This window comes from Buceros rhinoceros, unplaced genomic scaffold (genome assembly GCF_000710305.1).
Source record: "Buceros rhinoceros silvestris isolate BGI_N320 unplaced genomic scaffold, ASM71030v1 scaffold3584, whole genome shotgun sequence".
Lineage (NCBI taxonomy): Eukaryota > Metazoa > Chordata > Aves > Bucerotiformes > Bucerotidae > Buceros > Buceros rhinoceros.
The window spans coordinates 44,293-64,913 of NW_010408680.1; the positions used below are offsets into that span (position 1 = coordinate 44,293).

A 20,621-nucleotide genomic window follows, 5' to 3' on the forward strand; every position below is an offset into this window, starting at 1 on the left:
AATCTGCTTCTGGAAACCTAACTGCAGCTGGAGACCAAGCAGTTTGGTTTTGCTTTAATCCACGGGACTGTCACACATACATATAGTATTACAGGGCAACTGCCCACAAGTGACCAAATAAAAGTCAAGCATGAGAGAGATGTTTTCAGACAGATGACAAACGCTCTGCTCTGGCACAAAGCAGATATTTTTCAACTGGAAAGGTCACTAGTAATTTCAGATGTAGTACTTGACAAGAAAATGCTGACAAAGGAAAAACTGTACTGTCTGATGAATGAAAAATGATGTTATTCAGCTGTGTGCTCAGCACTGCTCAATAAAGAGAAAATTTCAGCTCTGGGATTTAAATGGCTCTTTAGGGACATGTGGGATTTTTGGCTTGTTTGTTCACAAACACTAAAACTTCAGACATAAGATGATACAATAAGAACATTGACATTATAGAGTAGTGTACCAAGTCCCAAAGTGAGAAGCACACCACCTCGTGGCTGCCCGCCAACAGTTGCCCCGTCAACACCACTGCACTACTTCTGTACCCTGCCAACCTGCCTGTGCCTGCACTGGTGCTACAGCAAGGCTGCTGCCCGGATAACCCACCCTGCTGTAGCTGAGAATTGTGTCCTGTCTGCCCAAGCATTCTCCTGCCTTCAGTGAGCTCACCTGCCCAGCCAAGCATCAGTGTCCCACCTTGTTTGTGCTGGAACAGCACTTCAAGCACCCTGCTGAAAGTCTGCACAGAAAACAGCCTGCAGTATGAAAACTAGGTCCATGACAGCTATTGGGAAGGTTCCCACATTTCAGACAAGATGCACAGCTAAGAGGGTGCCGAGTAGAGCTTTCAATCACCTGGCAGCAGACAGCCACCTGAGCGAACAGCTCGACCTCAGCATGCAGCAGGCTGCAAACTCCCCTTCCACTGCCGCCAGCTAAGGTGGTTCTCCTCCAAACTGCAGTAAGCTAAACCACACTAAGTCACACCAGAAAACACATAATTTTGCATTAACACCATGATCCAAAGCACCGCTGTACAGCCAAGTCTGCCAGCTGCTGACCTGACGGCCCTGCTGCCATCCCACCCACCTTCTGAACGTCACTCTGCTACTTTGCACAGAGATGTGAATTTCCCCACAACACACAAGAAAAATATATACAAGGTGACTCACTCTGTTCCTAAAACTGTCTCCAGAACTCCACTCTTTCTGAACTTTGCTTCTAACACTCCAGCCAGCTCTTTTACACCAGTTGAAACAGCCTTACGCAGTACTGCAGCCTGCACAACAGATATGGCTTTTCTTAAGGGAGTCATTGGTTTTATGACTAGGTCAAGGTCTTTCTAATATCATAAAATCACTTCTCAAGAAATATTTACAATCATCTTCCAAATACTCATCATAAACTCAAGCAGTTTAGATGCAAAAATCTTTCAACTTAGACCCGCAAGGGCTCTCAAGCTCAAGAGTGAAGTTACAAGCCTCAGCTTTGACTCATTTACTTTCAGAGGGCAGCCTAAGTGTGAGCTGACAGTATAAACTGGGGCTTTTAAAAATCAAAGCAGCATTTGCACGTACCAGTTGACAACTGACATTTTTCAGTCAACGTAAGCAGAAAAACTAGAATAACCAACTTGATGGAATAATCTATTTTACACAGAATAATACTGTTGCTAGAAAATTTTAGTAATAATCTCTTGATCTTGGTAGGCACCTCTCTGAGGATGTTAAGAAGTATTTTGACTCTCTTTCTATACTGTTTCTTGTTTGTTGAAGTATAAATAAAAATAAAATAATAATAATATAAGAGAAATGATGGTATATAGGTCATCTACAAACACTCCATACCATCACAAACTTTTAAGAAGAGAAAGCACGTGCTCACATCAGGAGTAATTCCAGTAAGGTCTAAACAGTTTCATAAGTCAGTCTACAGGAAAGTACCTAGAAAAGATAGGTGAGGTCCCTACATTTAGTAGCAGCACTACTGTTAAAGCTGCAGAATAGTATAAGAAATCCCTTCACCCAGTTTTACTTTTGCCTGCTTTTGATCAGAGTTTATATATCTTAAACCCATTTTTAAAAGGGGTCTAATTCAACTTATCTACATAAAAATGCACCCGCACAGAGTCTCTGAGCCAAATCACCACATTGAAGAAAAGTTTCAAAACTTAACTGGTATTTTGAGACCGAAGAGATGTTAACTCCTGTGCTGTAAACGCAGCTGCCACCAGAGAGGAAGACCTTCACCGAAACAGCCGATGCAGCTTCGTAACAGGCTGTTTCAAGAGTGGAGTTTAGATACAAACAACCGGTGCCCTAAGTGGAAAAGGGTGGAGCTGGCCACAAAAAAACCGCCACTGAGTTAAGGCTGGCAGGGAGAAGATAAGAGTCACAAAAAGTGTTTGTTAACGCCACAAGAAAAAAAAGGGGGGGGGGAGGAGCAGGGGACAATTTGTGTTACGATAGAAAGAAACAGGCTCAGTAATAAACACGGGGAGTTCGGTGAAGTTGTAGTAATCTCTTCACCTGCAGTGAAGTGTGTATCTGTGCCGGATTCAGCGACTCGACTGACAACAAGCTGGTCCTGTACAGAGCTCAGCCTGTGCCGGTTTTTCCAGCTCCTCTAACGTGGTATACACTGGGTTTCCTCCGTGAGCTGAAGCAGTGTGTTTACTCCTGAGATAAGCAGCCTGGAGATACCCTATGATTAAAGCAAAACATGAAGCACTGAACTCCGATGCAAAGCCCATCTTCAGCAGACCCAGCTCCCAAGTCCCTGCACCATCAATCTCCATGCTCACAAAACCGCTGCTGTGACTGGGGGGGGTCTGGGTCCCTCCCTTGTGTTTTCTCATGCAGTAAAGCCATGCTATGCATCTTGCAGGATGCAATATAACCACCAAAATTTAAGATCAGATTTCAGCCTGTCAGGGGTCTTACACGCTTCTGAGCACAATAAACCGTTTCTTCAGTACATGCAGGAGTAGAGAGGGTAGGAGCACACGTGGAGGCAATGCACCAGGACAGATGACAGGCAGAGCTCTTGCAGGGCATTCTGGATGCACGTCCAGGAGTCCAGGAACGCTGAACATTCTTTAAGAGGGATATCTTTAAGGCACAGGAGCAGGCTGTCCTGGTGCGCCGTAAGTCAAGGCAGTGGGGAAGACGAGGGATGGGGCTGAACAGAGCGCTTGGCTGGAACTCATGAAAAGGAAAGTCTATGGCCTATGGAAGAAAGGTCAGGCCACTCAGGAAGACTATCAGGATTTTGCGAGGTTGTGCAGGAAGAAAATTATAAAGGTTAAAGTCCATCCAGAACTCAATCTGGCTACTGCCAAAAAAGACAACTAAAAATGTTTTTATAAGTACATTAACAGCAGAAGGAGGATAAAGGGAATTTCCATCCTTTATCGGATGTGGAGGGGAAACATAGTGACCCAGGATGAGGAAAAGACTGAGAGGTACTGAATGCTGCCTTTGCCTCAATCCTTAATACTAAGACTAGTTGTTCTCTGAGTGCCCAAACCCTTGAGCAGGAAGATAGAGACAGGGAGTGAAATGAAGCCCCCATAATTCAGGTGGAAATGGTATGTGACCTACTACACTCCTTAGATACATGCAAGTCTGTGGGGCTGGACAGGGTCCAGTTAAGGGTACTGAGCAACATGGCAGAAATGCTCACCAAACTATTTTCCATCATTTATCAGCAGTCCTGGCTAACTGGGGGAGGTCCCAGTTGACTGAAGGTTAGCAAATGGGACACCCATCTACAAGAAGGTCCAGAAGGAGGACACACGGAACTACAGGCCCGTCAGTCTGTTCTCAGTGCCAAATAAGGTTATGGATCAGATCATCCTGAGTGCCATCATGTGGCACATATGTGACAAGGTGATCAGGCCTAGTCATCATGGGTTTCTGAAAGGCAAGTCCTGCTTGACTAACCTGATCTCCTTCTATGACAAGGTGACACGTTTAGTAGATGACAGAAGGGCTGTGGTCATTGTCTACCTAGACTTTAGTAAAGCTTTTAATGCTGTTTCATACAGCATTCTCCTGGAGAAACCGGCTGCTCATGGCTTGGATGAGTGTACTCTGCTGGATAAAAAACCAGCTGGATGGCTGGGCCCAGAGAGCAGTAGTGAAGGGAGTTCAATCCAGTTGGCGGTCAGTCACCAGTGGTGTTCCCCAGGGCTCAGTATCAGGGCGTGTTCTCTTTAACATTTTTATCAATGGCTCTGGATGAGGGGATTGAGTGCACCCCCAGTAAGTTTGCAGATGACACCAGGTTGGGTGGGTGTGTCGATCTGCTTGACAGTAGGCAGGAAGGCTCTACAGAGGGATCTGGACAGCTGGATCAATTGGCCAAGGCTAATTGGATGAGGTTCAACAAGGTCAGGTGAGGGGTCCTGCATTTGGGTCACAACAATCCCCTGCAATGCTACAGGCTTGGGGAAGAGCAGCTGGAAAACTGCCCAGTGGAAAAGGACCTGGGGGGGTTGGTCAACGGCTAGCCAGCTGAATATGAGCCAGCTGTGTGCCCAGGTGGCCAAGGTGGCCAACAGCATCCTAGCGCATCCTGTCTTGTATCAGCAATAGTGTGGCCAGCAGGAGGTGGGAAGTGATTGTCACCCCATACTTGGTACTGGTGAGGCCACACCTTGAGTACTGTGTCCAGTTTTGGGCCCCTCACTACCAGGACACTGGGGTGCTGGAGCAGGTTCAGAGAAGGGCAATGAAGCTGATGAAGGGTCTAGAGAACAAGCCCTATGAGGAGCAGCTGAGGGAACTGGGGTTGTTTAGCCTGGAGAAGAGGAGACTCAGGGGAGACCTTATCGCTCTCTACAACTACCCGAAAGGAGGCTGTAGTGAGGTGGAGGTCAGACTCTTCTCCCATGTGACAACTGACAGGACTAGAGGAAACAGCCTCAAGTTGCACCAGGGGAGGTTTAGGTTGGGTATGAGGAAGAATTTCTTTGAAGAAGAGGTTGTCAAGCACTGGAACAGGCTGCCCAGGGAAGTGGTAGAGTCCCCATCGCTGGAGGTATTTGAAAGACATGTAAATGTTGTGCTTAAGGACATGGCTTAGTAGTGAGCTGGCAGTGCTGGATTAACTGTTGGTCTTGATGAACTTAAAGGTCTCTTCCGAGGAAGAATTTCTTTGAAGAAGAGGTTGTCAAGCACTGGAACAGGCTGCCCAGGGAAGTGGTAGAGTCCCCATCGCTGGAGGTATTTGAAAGACATGTAAATGTTGTGCTTAAGGACATGGCTTAGTAGTGAGCTGGCAGTGCTGGATTAACTGTTGGTCTTGATGAACTTAAAGGTCTCTTCCAAACAAAACAATTCTGTGATAGTCATGCCATGATTTTCCAGGATTCTTCCAGGCACTGTTAAGAGCATGCACTAAACCAATGGATTATTTAACAGCCCCCCCTCACCCCAAAGGATGGAAAAATGAATACAGCTAAGTACATTCTTTTAAATGTTATTAATTACTTGTACTGCAATGGAAACCCCCTTCTGGCTTTCACCAGACCAATTTGATCCATTTATTAGACAGAATTTACAAGACTAGTGAATGAAAGAGAAATAGTGGACTTTTTAACAATGCATTTTATTTTATATCTCCTTATCACTTACCTAGGGAATTAATTCAGATCAGAGTGTTATTTACAATTAATAACTTCAAATGCATACAGGACAACAGGAATGTCATCAGGTAAAGAAGAATGGACCCAATTGTTGGACTTGATCGTAAAGGTCTCTTCCAACCGGATGATTCTGCTTGATTGTTTAATGTTTTGAATAATCTAAAAGAACAAGTGCCAAAAGTACAAGATGATCTGCAGACAGCCCCCAAGATGACAAAAACCCAAACCAAATCATTTAACAACCCGCAGGAAGATCAGAAATATGGATGGAGTTTAAAAAAATTAATTAGGAAACTGTTGGTGTTTATATATCTAATGAAAACCACAGTTCAAACTAATTAGAAAGGAGCAATATGGAAATAGAAGAGTGAAAGGTAACTCCTTTTTAGCATAAGGAAGCAGGGAAAAACTCACAATTGCACTAGTGGTGCAGGACATGGGTATGAATTGGCCATGCACCGTTGCAGCAATAGAAATGGAAGTTAGGCAATGGGATTTCTTGGTTTGTCACAGAGATCTAGAGGATGGTCTTGATTTAAGACAGCATCACCCTGAACACCTCACTTAAAACGCTGAACTTGCCCAGCCCTCTCGTCTCCCCCAGGTTCAGCGGGATATTGTCACAGCTCAGAGGCGATCTTTAAGGGATATTTTGTGGCATGTCTTAAGTGACGTGCCAAACTGAGCTCATCTCCCCCAGTGAACGAAATGCTGCACAGGTCACTTGACAAAAGCATGCGATTAAATAAGCCATTGTGATGAGAGGAAAGTCATGACTCCCCAGCAGGAGGTCAGGAAGATGTCAGAGAAGACCAAAGCCAGAGGAAAGAGCTGCAATGTGAGGAGCCTGACCAGTGAGGAGGTCCCTAGGGGAGGGATAAAGTTGTGAGTCCTTCCCAGTTGCTTCTGAAGGCTCTGAAAGGCTTTTGAACTTGTGGTGAAAGCAGTGGAAGCTGAAACATGTGAGGAACTGAAAGAACTTTGATATTTTAAGAAAATAAACTGCCCCAAAAGGGAGTGGTTTTGAGAAAATACTGCATGTTCACTCGATACAAAATAAAGTGAGCCAGACAACTGCAAAAGCTGAAGGAAAAAAATAAATCAAACTATCCTTCATCTCTGTCCTGATGGTTTGAAAATAACACAGCCAGGAAAAAAAAAAAAAAATGTGGGTGGGTTGGTTTGTTTTTGAGGAGAAAAATCTGCCTGCATGCTGCATGTTAATGTAGACCTCTGAATAGACAAGTTGCTATGCTAGACTTAACTCCCCGCTTCTTTGGGCAAGACCAGCTGGCGTGGGAGGCAGGGGCGTGTGTGCATGTACAAGACAGGAAGGAAAAGCGGCAAAGAGGAGAAGTACATTTTTAACCTCAGCATAAGAACCCCTGATTTTGCAACCCAGATGGCTAGACCTGAACCAGTGCCCTCACATAATGGCAGCACCAAGCCAGAATCATCCCCAACACCCTGCAGAGCCATGACAGATCGCTATGTGCTCTCTACATCCAACACAAAATTACAGCAAAGTGTAATGAGATCCTGCCAGCAAAGCGCTCCACGTAAAACCAAACAAGCTCCAAATAACTGTGTTTCATATGTAAAAATAGCAAGTTCACATTCAATGGGTCTTGACAAGCCACACAAAACTTTGACTGGTAAATTCAAAATATAAACCAGGCATTTACATGCCAATAACCAGGCATTTTTATGTTTACATATTTCAGCTCTTAAACTCATCATTTTATACACAAATTTGAATACTTCAACCTTTTCTCACCTTTTCACACAATGAAATGTGTATCATGTAACAACATAACCTACGTATAAGAATGCATCCTCTCCCACTTCCACTCTGACCTGTAGCTTTTCTTCAAATACTGTGATATAAAGGGGTTGTAAGGTACTCCTCAACGCAGTTTAAGCAGGGATCCTAATTTCCTGTCAGGTTACACACACAGCCCTGTTAGGTAAAGCCTGTGGTTGGCTTTCCTGCAGGTTAGATAATTGTTTCTCATTGGTCTCTCCTCTGGAAGCATTGTGGCACTGTTGCCTGCCTGCACAAACATCCCACACCTTCCCTGGCTGCTCCAGGAGTGCTGCAGAGTTCCTCACTTCTGTGTGTTCATGCAGCAACTCAATGCTGAACTGACTGTTCAGTCTTCACGCGCCATAATTGCGCAACCACTGCTTGCCTTTTTAAGTGTTTTTGAAGCTTCTGGTTGCCATGGTGAGGGTACCAGAGAAATGTCAGAAGGAAATGAAAGCCAGGAGGACCTGCATACCATAAATGAAATATGGCGTTTGGTGATACAGCAAATAAATGTTTATTCTTTGAAAGGGGGAGTTACTCTGCGTAACAAGCAATATATTATTGTTTAGCATATAGAGAGACAAAACTGTTTCTAATTTCAGAGTGAAGCTGGAAAATCTAAAAAACAAAACACCCTATCTTCAAATTTTGGATATATTACAGGTCAAGTATCTCAGTCACAATGTTAAGCAAATAAAGTTAGTTCACTATATAAATGTAGAACATTTCCTTTAAAAATAACAAACACAGTACCTGAACCTTCTGACATTATTGAAATAAGCTCAAATGGCTTTATCCTTTGAGAGTGATAGAGCACTGGAACAGGCTGCCCAGAGAGGTTGTGGAGTCTCCTTCTGTGGATATTCAAAACCTGCCTGGATGTGATCCTGTCCAACCTGATCTAGGCAAACCTGCTTTAGCAGGACTAGACGATCTCCAGGTCCCTTCCAAACCCCATCATTCTGTGATTCTGTGAGCTTTAAGATTGGCCAGCAGTACCTCTGGATGACATCAGGCTGCTCAGATCCAGCTGATCTCAGTTTCTTTCTAACAGATACAGAACAAACACAGGGGTCCTATCAAATTCTCCAGGCTGCAGGATGCTCACAGGTTACATGCAGTATTAAGCAAACATGTCTGAATTCACTGACATTGTCAGGATGTTCTTCATGGGCAGTAGGCATAAAACTCCTATAATTTAAGACTTATTATAAACGGACTCTAAGACATTAACAAACATCAGAGCTAATGGGAACAGCTTTTCAGTAGCTTTTCAATTATTCAATTCAGGAAAGAAACTGCACATCGAAGAGGAGCAGTCAGATTGCGCATCAATATGTGCATCAAACAGCACAGAGGTGCAGCAGTCTGATGTCTGAAGATGTCTGGTCAGGGCTGTAGCTCTTGCAATAACATGCACTGCACAAAATATACCATGGTTCCTGAAATACATTCTCTAAATTATTTTCTTGCTAAAGGATTTAGCTTTTCCTACTTGAAGAAAAAGGCTTGTTAATAAAACAGATTAAATCAGCTTCCTAGTATATGACAGTGATTAACCCTTTAGTTTTATACCATAATCCTTTGCTCAGAGAAAGTGCATGTTCAAAAAATCACACCTCAAGTCCATACCTGCTTGTGTATTTTTAAGAAAGGTATTATCCTTGCTATATACACTTCATATTTACTAACACTTGCCAGAAGATGAGTCAGTAACTATTTCTCTGATCTGAACACATTTATCAAGACTGGGTTAAGATACAAATGCATTTATCTAAGACTGGATGAAGACGTACCAGAGAACAAGCTCTTCTTTAAAATTTATCTGATAACACCTTCAAACTATTTCCTCCTTGTTGACTGGAATAAACCAGAGAAGCAACAGAGCTCTATGCAAACTTCTAATGCACCGTAATTCTGCAGCTATAGAACAAAACCATTATGCACAATACCTGATAATTCAATCCTGAACCTGTGTTATGCAGACTGGTAGCAGGAAAAATGCTTTCTGGCCCTTTTGTGACAAGTATTATATTCAGGAGGAGACAAGGTAATAATTTCCAGCCCTGACTCTCCAGAACACTATTTCATCCTGGTTCCCACTGAGATATGGCATAAATAATGTAGCTTCTATCCCAGATCAGTTATGAAATTTGTTTGATGGATATTCAGTCAGAGATACTGTATTAAAAACATTTTTACTTCCTCACATGAGAAATCACAGCAGGGTTCCTCTGAAGTTTCTGTATCAAAAAAGGAGACAATAGAAGGAGATACTTCAGGGGAACTGGTAGCTCAGACCTCTCTTTGTGCCTCATCACACACTCAGCTCCCACGTTCCCGTTTCTCCCTGGCAGACATCAGTAGCCAAGCAGGCACTAGGCCACTGGCTTATTTGGACAACAGTTCCCTTACAAAAGAAATATTTGTGACTTACTGGCAGCTCCAAACAGTCACCATCCAAAAAGCGTTAGGCTCAGCTTCTGCAGCAAGACACAGCAGGATTGGCTCTTTGTCCTCCAACCTTCTGCTAAAGTGTCACCCAGACTCAGAGGTTGCCCCTCTTCATCTCCTTTCCTAAAATCTGCACCCTGACACTGCATCTATTAAAAGATCACAGGGGCTGTGGCAAAGGGACATTTATGATGTTTGACAGACTTGGCAAAAGGTCCCCCAAAATGTTAAGGAAATAGTTATGCTCAGATTCAATACTGCCATTGAAAGGGGAAAAAAACAAAACAAAAACCCCACGCACAAACCCTCAAACAAAGTCTCTGTAACTGATTTTTATCTGTTAGAATAAAGATCTAGCCTTTGCCGAGAGTCCTGGCTACTCGTAATGTCAATATTTTAACAGGAAAGAGCAGACTTCGATCACATTTTACAATCGAATGTTTAACATAAAATCATCATTATTAAAGCATTACGTGATACCTTTTTAAGAGTATTTTCTTTATAAAAGAGCTTGGCTGCAAAACCAAGCTCGCACAAATTGACTTGAAAGTCATAAATTCCTTAGGCAACAGGTTCACGTTATACTCAGAGCAACATACAGCTCTAAGAGGCACTTCCACAACAACACTTCAGCAAACAATCCTGTTATTCAGGCTGACTGTACCAGGGCGATTAGGAACAGCTGTCTGCAATCTCATTACATATGGAAAAGCTTCACAAAAAATTACAGAAGCAGCCCCCCAACTTACAGACTAACTGAGGAGAGAAGGATCTGTAAAGGTGCTTAACCCCTTTCCAGTCCTGTTGTCCTCACTGCTCACATTACACCCCAACACACCCAAAGGCTCAGCCTTGCACAGTCCCTACTTAGCAAAAAACCCCTCAAAATACTCAAGGCAACAGTATTACTTTCCAGAGCACTCATCAGGTTAAACCCAAAGAATGCATGTGCTAAAATACAAATTAAAATTCATATGAGAGTGGTTCAATAGATGTAATAGTTTTATACGTGGCCTACACAAGTACTGAACTTACACACCAGCAGATGAATGCTAATGCAGCCAGGTATGGGGATGACCACCCCAAGGACAAGAACACATGGTCTAGCTTTTAAATAAACTTAACACAATTAAATATACTAAAGCATTCCTGATGCAAATGATAGGTTAATATTCAAACCCAGAGAGCAGAATACCATGTAACGCCCTAATTTGTTCCTATTTGACTGGTGACTCCTCACTCTCTTCCCTGCCCCTAAGTTTTAATTAAGTATCCTGCAGCCAGCCAGATCTTTTTGTAATACTGCAATGAAGCATAAGAGTATAAAAACATCAGGAAAAAAACACAATAAAGGCTGCTTGTTCACAGACAAAAAACTATGCAAACAAAATGATGAATAATCTGTTTAGTGACTCCTCTTAGAAGATGGTCCAGGGTTATTCTAGCTAGCTATGACATAGATTTCTTTTTTCAAGTCTCAAAAAGTTAACAAAACATCTCAGAAAACAACACTCTTTTGTTCTCATCCCCCCTTAATCCCACTCACAGGGCTCTGCAGTATCTGAGTGACCCTCTTCCTCTGCTCCATCATATTGAAGTCCTGTCTCAGGTCAGGAGACATGTTTCTCTCCCGGATATACTCTGGGTCATTCTCATTGATGCGATCGAAGTACCGCTCTTTGTGAGGCATTGTGGCGGGGGGAGGAGTAGTGATCACCACCTGACTGGCATCAGCACTCATGCTGCAACACTGGCCTAGTGGGCTTCACCTGCAACAGATCAGAGGGAAGAACAGTTAACCATTAAAAGGGGGGCAAAGAATATAACATCTGAGCCTGGACACAAAGAATGTTCTTTGTCATCTCTGCAGAACAACATTTAAAATGAAAAGAGAACAAGCAAATAATTATCATAATCAGAAAACTAAGGGAAAATTCTAGAAATTTTTTCAAAAAACATTAACAAGTTCTCTGATAGTGCATAACCATCTCTATTCAAGTTCAAATAAAACCCCAACAGCATATAATTAAAAATCGTTACAATTGAAATGACCATAGTATATTTTACGACAAACTTTCCTGTTTCATTTTACATTGCACTCATCACCCGCCCAAGGTTTTTATAAAGCTCTCCTTCCTCACACAGTCAACCAAACACACCCAGAAGACAGGGCCTCTGTTTAACATCTGCTCAGAGCTCATCTCCCAGTGCGAAGAACGAGGGTATTCCTCAATTACAGCACTTCCGAAGCATCTCATAACCCCAGCTTGAAGATGAGACGCCGTGCTGCTCAGACTGCCGGATGGTGCCTGTGCTTTCAGGAGACACTGAGGGAACTGCAGAAAAGGTTGTATGTTCAGTTCCACAGGGTTGAGGCTGCATTCATGGCAAACAGCTGAGTTACAGCTTCTCTCCTCTTGTGTGCAATCATATGCAAAGATTCTCACTGAAGCTCATTACATTAGTAAAAAAAAAAAACCCCACCCCAAAAAACCCAACTTTCATGTCTTGGTAGAAAGCTATGCCTAAAACCTCATTAAAAAACCCGATAAGCATTTGTAAACACAAACAGAACTGGATCAAAAGCAAAAGAGCAGACACCTGAATTTTCATACACAGAATCAGGCTCAGAAGCACACTCAGGAACACCATTCCTCACACGGGTACTGAAGAGGGACGTTTTCTCAGGTTTGAGGAAGAAAGAGAAGCAAGATTTGTAGGAAGAGATTATGAATTATGAAATTATTATGAAAATATGTTTTAACATGCAAATATCTACATTCAATGATACTTTTAATATAAAAATATTTGCATGCAAATGTACTTGGTATGTAAATAACAAACATCTTCAGAGGAAAAGAAGCCAAACATGAAGGAATGAGAGTTGTTGAGCAGTATTAAACAGTGCTGTTTGACAAACAGCGTGCTCTCAGTGGTTTATAAAGCATCCTTGCTCTGCAGCACAGTTCACCCATCCCTTGTTTGAGTCAGTGCAACTCCTGTTTGTGGTATTCAGTGAACAGTGAAACAATGTGGAGCATCTGAACTCCTCCAGCTATAACCTTGTGTATTTTCCAGATGAAACATTTGGGGAGAACCCTGTTAAAAGCAGCTTCAGCAGCCCAAGCCCCTCTCCTGCCTGCAACAAGCCCATTTGGTCCTTATGCCGCACCCTCTGCTGTGTGGCCACGCCACGAACTGGGCTGGAGGGAGGATGCAAATTTATTTCCAGCCAGTTTCCCACACTGACGCCCAAGCAGCATAGTTGGCACAGTGCAAGGGACAGCACAAGGATACACAAGTCCTGGGGCACTGCAGCCCCGCTAGCAAATTTGAAACCACAGACAGAAAATAAGACAGTTACCACCTACAGAGCAGGGGAAGCGTTAGCAGATAAAGGACAACAAAAGCACTTCTATGGCTTTGTATCTTACAGATTGTGATAAAATTGTGATGAAATACAACTAACACCCTTCTAAAGAACAATCACTATGGGTTGTAATTGCTTTTCTTCTTCACACCCTTTTTTATTTTTTTTGAGGGAGAAAACATGATCTGGGATGCAACATCACCCAGCTGTACCACAGAGCTTCTGAGAGGTTAGCTGGCATGCTGGAAGAATGAACCACATCCTGGGATGTATAATTCATACCCCAGAGACAAGCTCCATGAACTCTGATGGCTTCGCTATGGAGGCTGTGGACAAACGCCAGTGAGATCTGCATTTGCTGCTCTTCAGCATTTGCTGACCACTGGGAAGCCTGCTGCGTGCAATCAGCTTAGATATGCTGTGGAGAAGACAAAGTCTTGCTTCAAGGGAGCAAGGGTTTGGGAAAAATCTAGTAGAAGTAAAAGAAGGAGCTTAAGTTTTTCTACACAATGAAGTATTGTCTTTTCCAGCTGGGAGCACTGAAGCAGAAGGATAAAGCTCTTGGGACAGAGCTTGGGGATACAATCACAGCTCATCTGCCCTCTGTTCAGATTAGAAGATATACCCTTATAAACATAATCAAGGATGATGTCTCCTGTCCCACATATGGCAGGGTTTAAGGAGCAAAAGAAAGAGACGACACATGGCTCACTCTCCAAATATGACAAGGTATGAAGAGGTTGGGACCAGACTTCTCAACCCACACTTCTCTCCATCTGCGTCGCGGTAAATACCTCCCTTTGAATCGGGACACCTTCCAGTACCTGCCGGTAACTGAAAGCAGTCTAGAAATGCAGACAGCAAGAACCTTGCTTAAACTGGTAAACCAGCTACAACTCCTGCTCTTCAGTTATTTCTTTCCAGGAGTTGCCTTATCCAACTTCTTTTCCTAAAACGCTCCCTAATCTCACTAACCCCGAGCAGCAAACTACTTAACTGTTGATCCACTTGGCTGGTTGGACCAACTACACGCATGTCTGAACTTCAAAAAACTTTTATTGTTATCATAGGTTTACAGGACATAGTTAGTTCAAGTCCGTTACTTTACAATTCATTCTTAGTGACAGGAAAGCCCATTCATCTGCAAAAAGAAACAAATGTGGCTGGCAATACCTAAAATTCTCAAAAGGCATTTTTCTAATTGCTTTGGGCTTCATTTTTTCCTCTTTCCTTTCAGATTGGTTTGTTACCTCTCGTCATTGAGGTTACAACATTAAAGTCCTTGTACTACAAAAAAATCCCTCCGTTACTGGACATAATATGGGTATTGGGTCCAGTTGTTCTTATTAGGTCTGGTTCAATGCCTGCTCTGTTGGGCCCAGGCTGACTCTCATATAACCCCTACTGTTCAGCTGGACAGTTTTCAAACAAATCAGCCATTCTTTTATTATTTATTTGCATCTTGCACTGATTTTTCCAAAAGAGGACATTTGTTAAAAATGTGCTCAGCTCTGAGGGATCTAAAACCCTGTACCTCCTTCTTAGCACAGGGCTGGCAATGACATAGAAGTAAGGATTTACAGCAAATCCAAATCTCAGAATCTACGAATCGAGATAGAGGATCCCCTCTCCCTCCCCATTTTCTGGTGACATTCTTTTGCCTCGAAGAAGAATCAGTTTTGTTGCAAGACTACTTTTGGCTTCTTCCCCTTCCAATGATGTTCATGAATTATAGAAAGTGAACCACCATCTTTCTGATCACTACTAGCTCCATTTCTTATGCACACTATGCCATCTAAGCGGATCCAGAGACTGAGGCATAGGTGGAAATGAGAGACCACACACCCCTACAGCAACAAGACATTGTATCTAGGCTGGACAGGAAGGACAACAATACACAAGGAAGTCAAACCTGAACTTGGATCTGATTTTGTCCTAGTGAGAGCCATCACTCTTGCTCAGCTGAGACACAGACTTTAGCCCACATTTTGACCTAACATGCCTATGCCGTCATGACAAAGAGAGACTCAAAGTGCAGTTTTTCCCACCTCCAGTTCAACTACTCCAATGGGGAGCAAAACACTAAGTAGAGCAAGTCCGTATGCATACGTTTTTGTTATACAAATTCCTCATCTCTGCTGAGGGACACTTCTAGGGACCTGTGAAACAGAAGAGGCTCAGGAGGTCTTGCTACAGGGCAATTTTTTAATTTAACTCTGCTTCCCCCCTCTAGTCACTCCATTCTGGTTCTGAACTGAACTCTGATATTGCTACAAACGAAAACAGGTCATGTCCTCCTGTGCTTTGATGCCTTATATAGCTCATGGGTTTGGCCTCCATATTCTGTTCCGTATTTTACACCCATAACTGGGCTACAAAGAGAAAGGAGAACATTCCACCTCTGTCAGGATGTTGCACATCCCTCTACTTAAAAGTAAGTTTTCTTTAACAAAAGCTTCCAATTTACTCCAGGAACTTGGAACCGTTGATTTTAGGCTTCAACATTAAGTCCTCAGCATCCCCATCTGATACTCTGTAAAGTCCAAGTATCATGCTGTGCTGCTTTTGTTGGAATAACTGTTTTCAATGTCAAATTACAAAAACAGCTCAAAGATAACAATGAGGTCAGGGAAACAAGGAGTACTGAAGGAAAAACAAAACAAAAAAAAAGCAAGAAACCAAATGGAAGGGAAATTTATCTTGCCAAAGAACCCAGAAAGCAATGACTTGATATATTTATATCTGTCATAACGTACAGAATGTACATAAAAATAAATACCAATATAAGAGAAGGATGGAGCAACAGAAAAGTGATCAAATCATTAGGTCACCAAGCCATGAATCATTAACCCACCTTTTACGCTGATTTTTTATGGCTGGTTTCTGACATCCCCATTTTCTCTATGCAGTATAATCCATCTGCTCGAGCGTTTCCGGCACTGCAAACCAGCAGCGTGTGCTCCGCATCATTAACTGGTACGACTGATTTCAGGTCTAGGCACTTGAACTAGACTACACTGCGTCTGAGTTTCTTTTTTAAGTAGCACATTGTCTTATTCTGCTCCTGCTATTTCTCGCCTGCTTGTTAAGTCTGCTCTTCCTTCCCTCCCTCCAGAATCTTGTCTGCCAGACTTGTTGGAAGCAAACTGGGTGTCTCTTGATCTTGGTTCCAGCCTCCCTGTGAAACAGGCAGGTTCCAGTCTGAATCAAAGCCTTCGCTTTAGCCAACACTGTCATCTACATAACTACGTGAGCAGAAAGAAACACACTTAAGAAATATGAGGGAATAGTTAAGAGGGACAGGAAAGCACGTAGGAGAATACGGACTGAGACAAGGGTCACTGCTGCTAGCTTCTGGCACTAGAAAGTTAACTGTTCATCCTCCCTCTTACAGATTTTAGTAATGACATATAACTGAATAATTGCATCTGTCTAGAGAAAAAAATTAATAAACCCCTCAAAATTCATTTTTTAATTCTCCCAATCAGGACATCAAATACCATAAATATCTGATAATGCATTGAAAATTTTTCTTTTTTTTTTGAACACTACAACAGGTTTAGGTTTCATTTATCAGCCTCACCTAACGCACGCGTAAGATGAGCATGATGTATGTTCAGACATCATTTTCTAAATGCAATTTGTGGAACTGAAAACACTTCTGCTATGCTAGGTAAGTAGCAGCTATTCAAAAATGCATTAACTGATTTTACTAACATACAGTGACTGTACACTGGCACTCAAGTCAAACTACACCCCTAAATTAACATAGGGTGGTACTTGCATTAAAAAGTACTCACACCTTCTCCCAGCCAATCAATCCTTCTCCCAAAACATCTCTTCAGATTCATACCAGCAGATGGTTGTAAGGACAGATGGCGGAATGGGTAGGAGAAACTACTCTTTGGCTGAACTTAAGGGTTGTTGTTTTGGTTTGCCTTTTTTTTTTTTAAACTTTGGGGTTTTTAAATAGATTTATTTTCAGCCCTACCAGTTCCCCCAGTTAACTCCGTATCTACACAAATGTTTGTTCTGAAACAAAAATGGTGATGATACAAGGGTGTCTAAAACTGCTTCTTCCAGCAGCAATGCAGCCTTCAACAATTTATCATACTACAGCCCAAACTGGTTACAAATCAAATATTCTAATCCAGTGCTGCATATTTAAGTCAAGTCCTTCTGCTCTTAAACGGAGTAAGCTAATAAAATAATTGTCATCTCCCTCCAGATGCCACCTTAAAGAGACTATGCGGCGGCAGGATACATTTCTCCTAAGAGATAAGAACTTGAGTATATTTGAACCTTGTTTTTGTGTTTGTGTTAAACCTAAAGCATTATTTTTGCCGCCAATTGTACAGTGCAACAGTAAAGTCAACATATATATTCAAGCTGTACAAGTCACACTTTACTCAGAGTAAACTGGAACTGAGCAAGCTATTCTTTACTGTCAAAAAGTGAGCTAACGTGGCAGGTTGCTGACAGACACCCAGAATATGAGGGCTATACCTTTACCTTCTACTGAAGATTATACTATTCTTTTCACAAAACGTTTGAGTCAGAACAAACCCACTCACACAAGCCAAATGGTTACCAAGAAGTAACAGAGGAGGAATTCAGAGTTTGTCAGTGGAACGATGCACACAGGTACTCCTGCATTGTACCACGAAGGGGCAGCTGCACCATGAGAAAGCACTAAAAAGTCAGTGTTAAAGGGGGAATTCCTGTCACATGTTGATTATTCACTGTAAATCCTCTTCTACTGCTGGACACACATTGCCACACCAGCTACCGGTAACAGCATGATACAAGCAAATAAGATTTGTTAACTTTAAAAGAGACAGAAAAGATTGCGTCACTAAAATCCTCACTTTAAGAGGAGGAGATCAGTCACCCACAGATATCATGCTCGTTTGTTTTTCCCTCTGCCCTAAACTTGTTCTGTTAAAATAAAGTTTTCTCTTTGATAGTTGTATTTTCTCATTTTATTTGTTTGGTTTTTTTAATAACCACCTCGTTCACTGCAATTTACTATGAACAGTTTTAAAGCTGAGTTATAGTTTGCTCATACTTAAGGTTTATTTACATATGTAAGCATATGCATATATTTTGAAACATTAAGCTGCACTCTGGAGTGCTGATCATTGCACCTCTCCTTGGGTACACAATGTGAGTGGTCCTATGAAATGGTGTCAAGTCCATGGACAGGAACTATTTCTAAGATAATTGAAAAAAAAAATCACCTCCTTAAATTGAGTAAAACCACCAGAACAGCTAATAAATTAAGTCATTTGTTAAACTGTAAACAGTTTCTACACTCACTAGACTGGAGAAGTGTGACAGTTCTACCTCACACCCACTTTTCCTTTGTTTTTCTTTCATCTTCTGTGTTGCACTGAAGTGCACAAAAGAACATACTAAAAATGAGCTCTGTGAGGAGACTGCAAGTTTCTCTTGGTTTAAGCTGGTTTTCTATAGCAGGATTAAATTAAAATTTCATGCACAGGAAATGAGATCAGTCAAAAATATCTGAACACCAAGCTTAAATAACCTGCTTCTATCCCAAGGCAAGACTGCTGTCCACAAACAGCGTCCACACTGGAACAGAAAGCTGAGGAGATGTACAGGAGCAGCCAGGGAAAAGAAAACCTCTCTATCAAAAAACCTGCTCTCATGCAAAGCACAGATACACTGAATGACCACAATGGAAATGAAGTTACTTCGCCCCCACCCCCTTTAATATTTTTCTACTTAATCCTACTTCACTCCACTGGCAGAAAACCCCCTCCCACCTCCACTGCTCCAGAGGACTCGGTAAGGACTGGAGCAGCATGAATTGCTGAGATTTTCAAGCTGTGAGCTTTCTGAGGCTATATTCCCTTACAGCATGCAGGACTTCTACAAAGAGGGATGTGAATGCAGGAGACCTCTGGCCCAGGAGCCAGCCAGCACAGCCATGGTGGCAGCAGCACTGCTTTGGAGCAGCAGTCGCTGGTGACCACCCTCAGCCAGCTCATGGGCAGCAGGAGCACTCGACCTGCAAGGATTCAATGAAGTCTCCTCTGGAAGCAGTTTCTTTTGGCAAATCCAAAGACAAAAGGACTGGCTCTTTCCCAATACTACCTCAAAGCTTAGACTGGAGAATAGAGAATGAACTACACATCAAAATTTAATAGCTTGCAAAAGTGCATTAAGAACATACCTATTACAATGATCTCTAAAGAGTAGTTCTGGCTGGTGAAAGCACACAAGCACGTGCCTAACTTCAGTGTGCCAGCAGGCCATGGGACTAGAGGAAGGTCCAGACACTCCTGAGCAGCACCCAGCAGCTCAGCCTGCTTCAGAGAGCTGGCTCATGGGTCAGCCTAGCCCTATGCACTCTCTCAGACCGGCAATGCATTTTGGCTCTTGCTGACCCCATTTTGTTACCTCTCTTTCACAGATGACAGCATTTACTCACCCATGTCAAACCTGTTTGGATGTTTGGAACAAAAGTAATACGTATTATTAGCAAACGTACATATTTCAAAGAATCCATCAGTGATCTCCGAATTTACTGGGAAGTAATGTCCTGTACTTTTCCATTCCTGACACTAACTGATACCCTGAAGAGTTAGAATAATGGATACAAGTAAATCATACTTGCAGAGCAAAAATCAGATTAATTGTGTTTGACCTTACTTAAGTCAGGGAACCTCTCAAAATAACATCAGACAGCTTTAACCTCAAATGCATATTTCAGTTTTATTATAAAACCAGAAATGAAGATACAAGACATAAATACCAATTTTCAACAGGAATAACTGTTTTTCACGTTGGTTTTAAGGATTTTGATGAAATGCAAATGCTGCAGCACCTAAGCATTTCAACTTTCAGTTCTCACACAGCATGCTCACATTGATGCTACAAGGACCATATTTTGAATTTGTTTAGTTTCAGAGATATCTGGGACGTTGGTATATAAAAAAGGTAGTATTTTTCAAGATATTGCAACTTTAAGACATTTAAAAGCTTTTTTTTTAAAGAATTATTTTTGGTTATCTACATAATCACTTCTAAGTTACCTAAAAATATTTCACAAGTCAGTAGACAAAGAGCTAAATTAAAAGATTACGTTCTGTTAGTACTTATCCGTATTAAGCTGCGAAAGTACGCAAACACATAAACCCCACACACATAGGCAAGCAATGGCTGAAAAATCTCCCTAAATCCTTTGAAAAAGATAAAACCAAAGTTCCTCCTCAATACAAACTAAGAACTTATCTGTGAGGCAAAAACATGCAACAAGCTGACTGCAGTCAAAATCTTTCTCATTTTGCAACGCTTTTCCTCTCCTGCAATGCAAAGCT

General features: G+C 42.2%; 1 protein-coding gene across 1 annotated transcript in view; it reads right to left on the reverse strand.

Moving 5' to 3' along the window:
* ADD3 (adducin 3 (gamma)) overlaps window positions 1–16,362 on the reverse strand; it is a 35,353-nt gene extending 18,991 nt beyond the window's left edge. Inside the window, exons 1-2 of the mRNA XM_010134939.1 lie at window positions 16,130–16,362; window positions 11,452–11,674 (exon numbers count right to left, since the gene is read on the reverse strand). Of these exons, the coding sequence (XP_010133241.1) occupies window positions 11,452–11,646 (195 nt within the window). The 5' untranslated portion in view covers window positions 11,647–11,674; window positions 16,130–16,362. The remainder of the gene's footprint in view (window positions 1–11,451; window positions 11,675–16,129) is intronic.
* Between the last annotated feature and the right edge of the window lie 4,259 nt (window positions 16,363–20,621).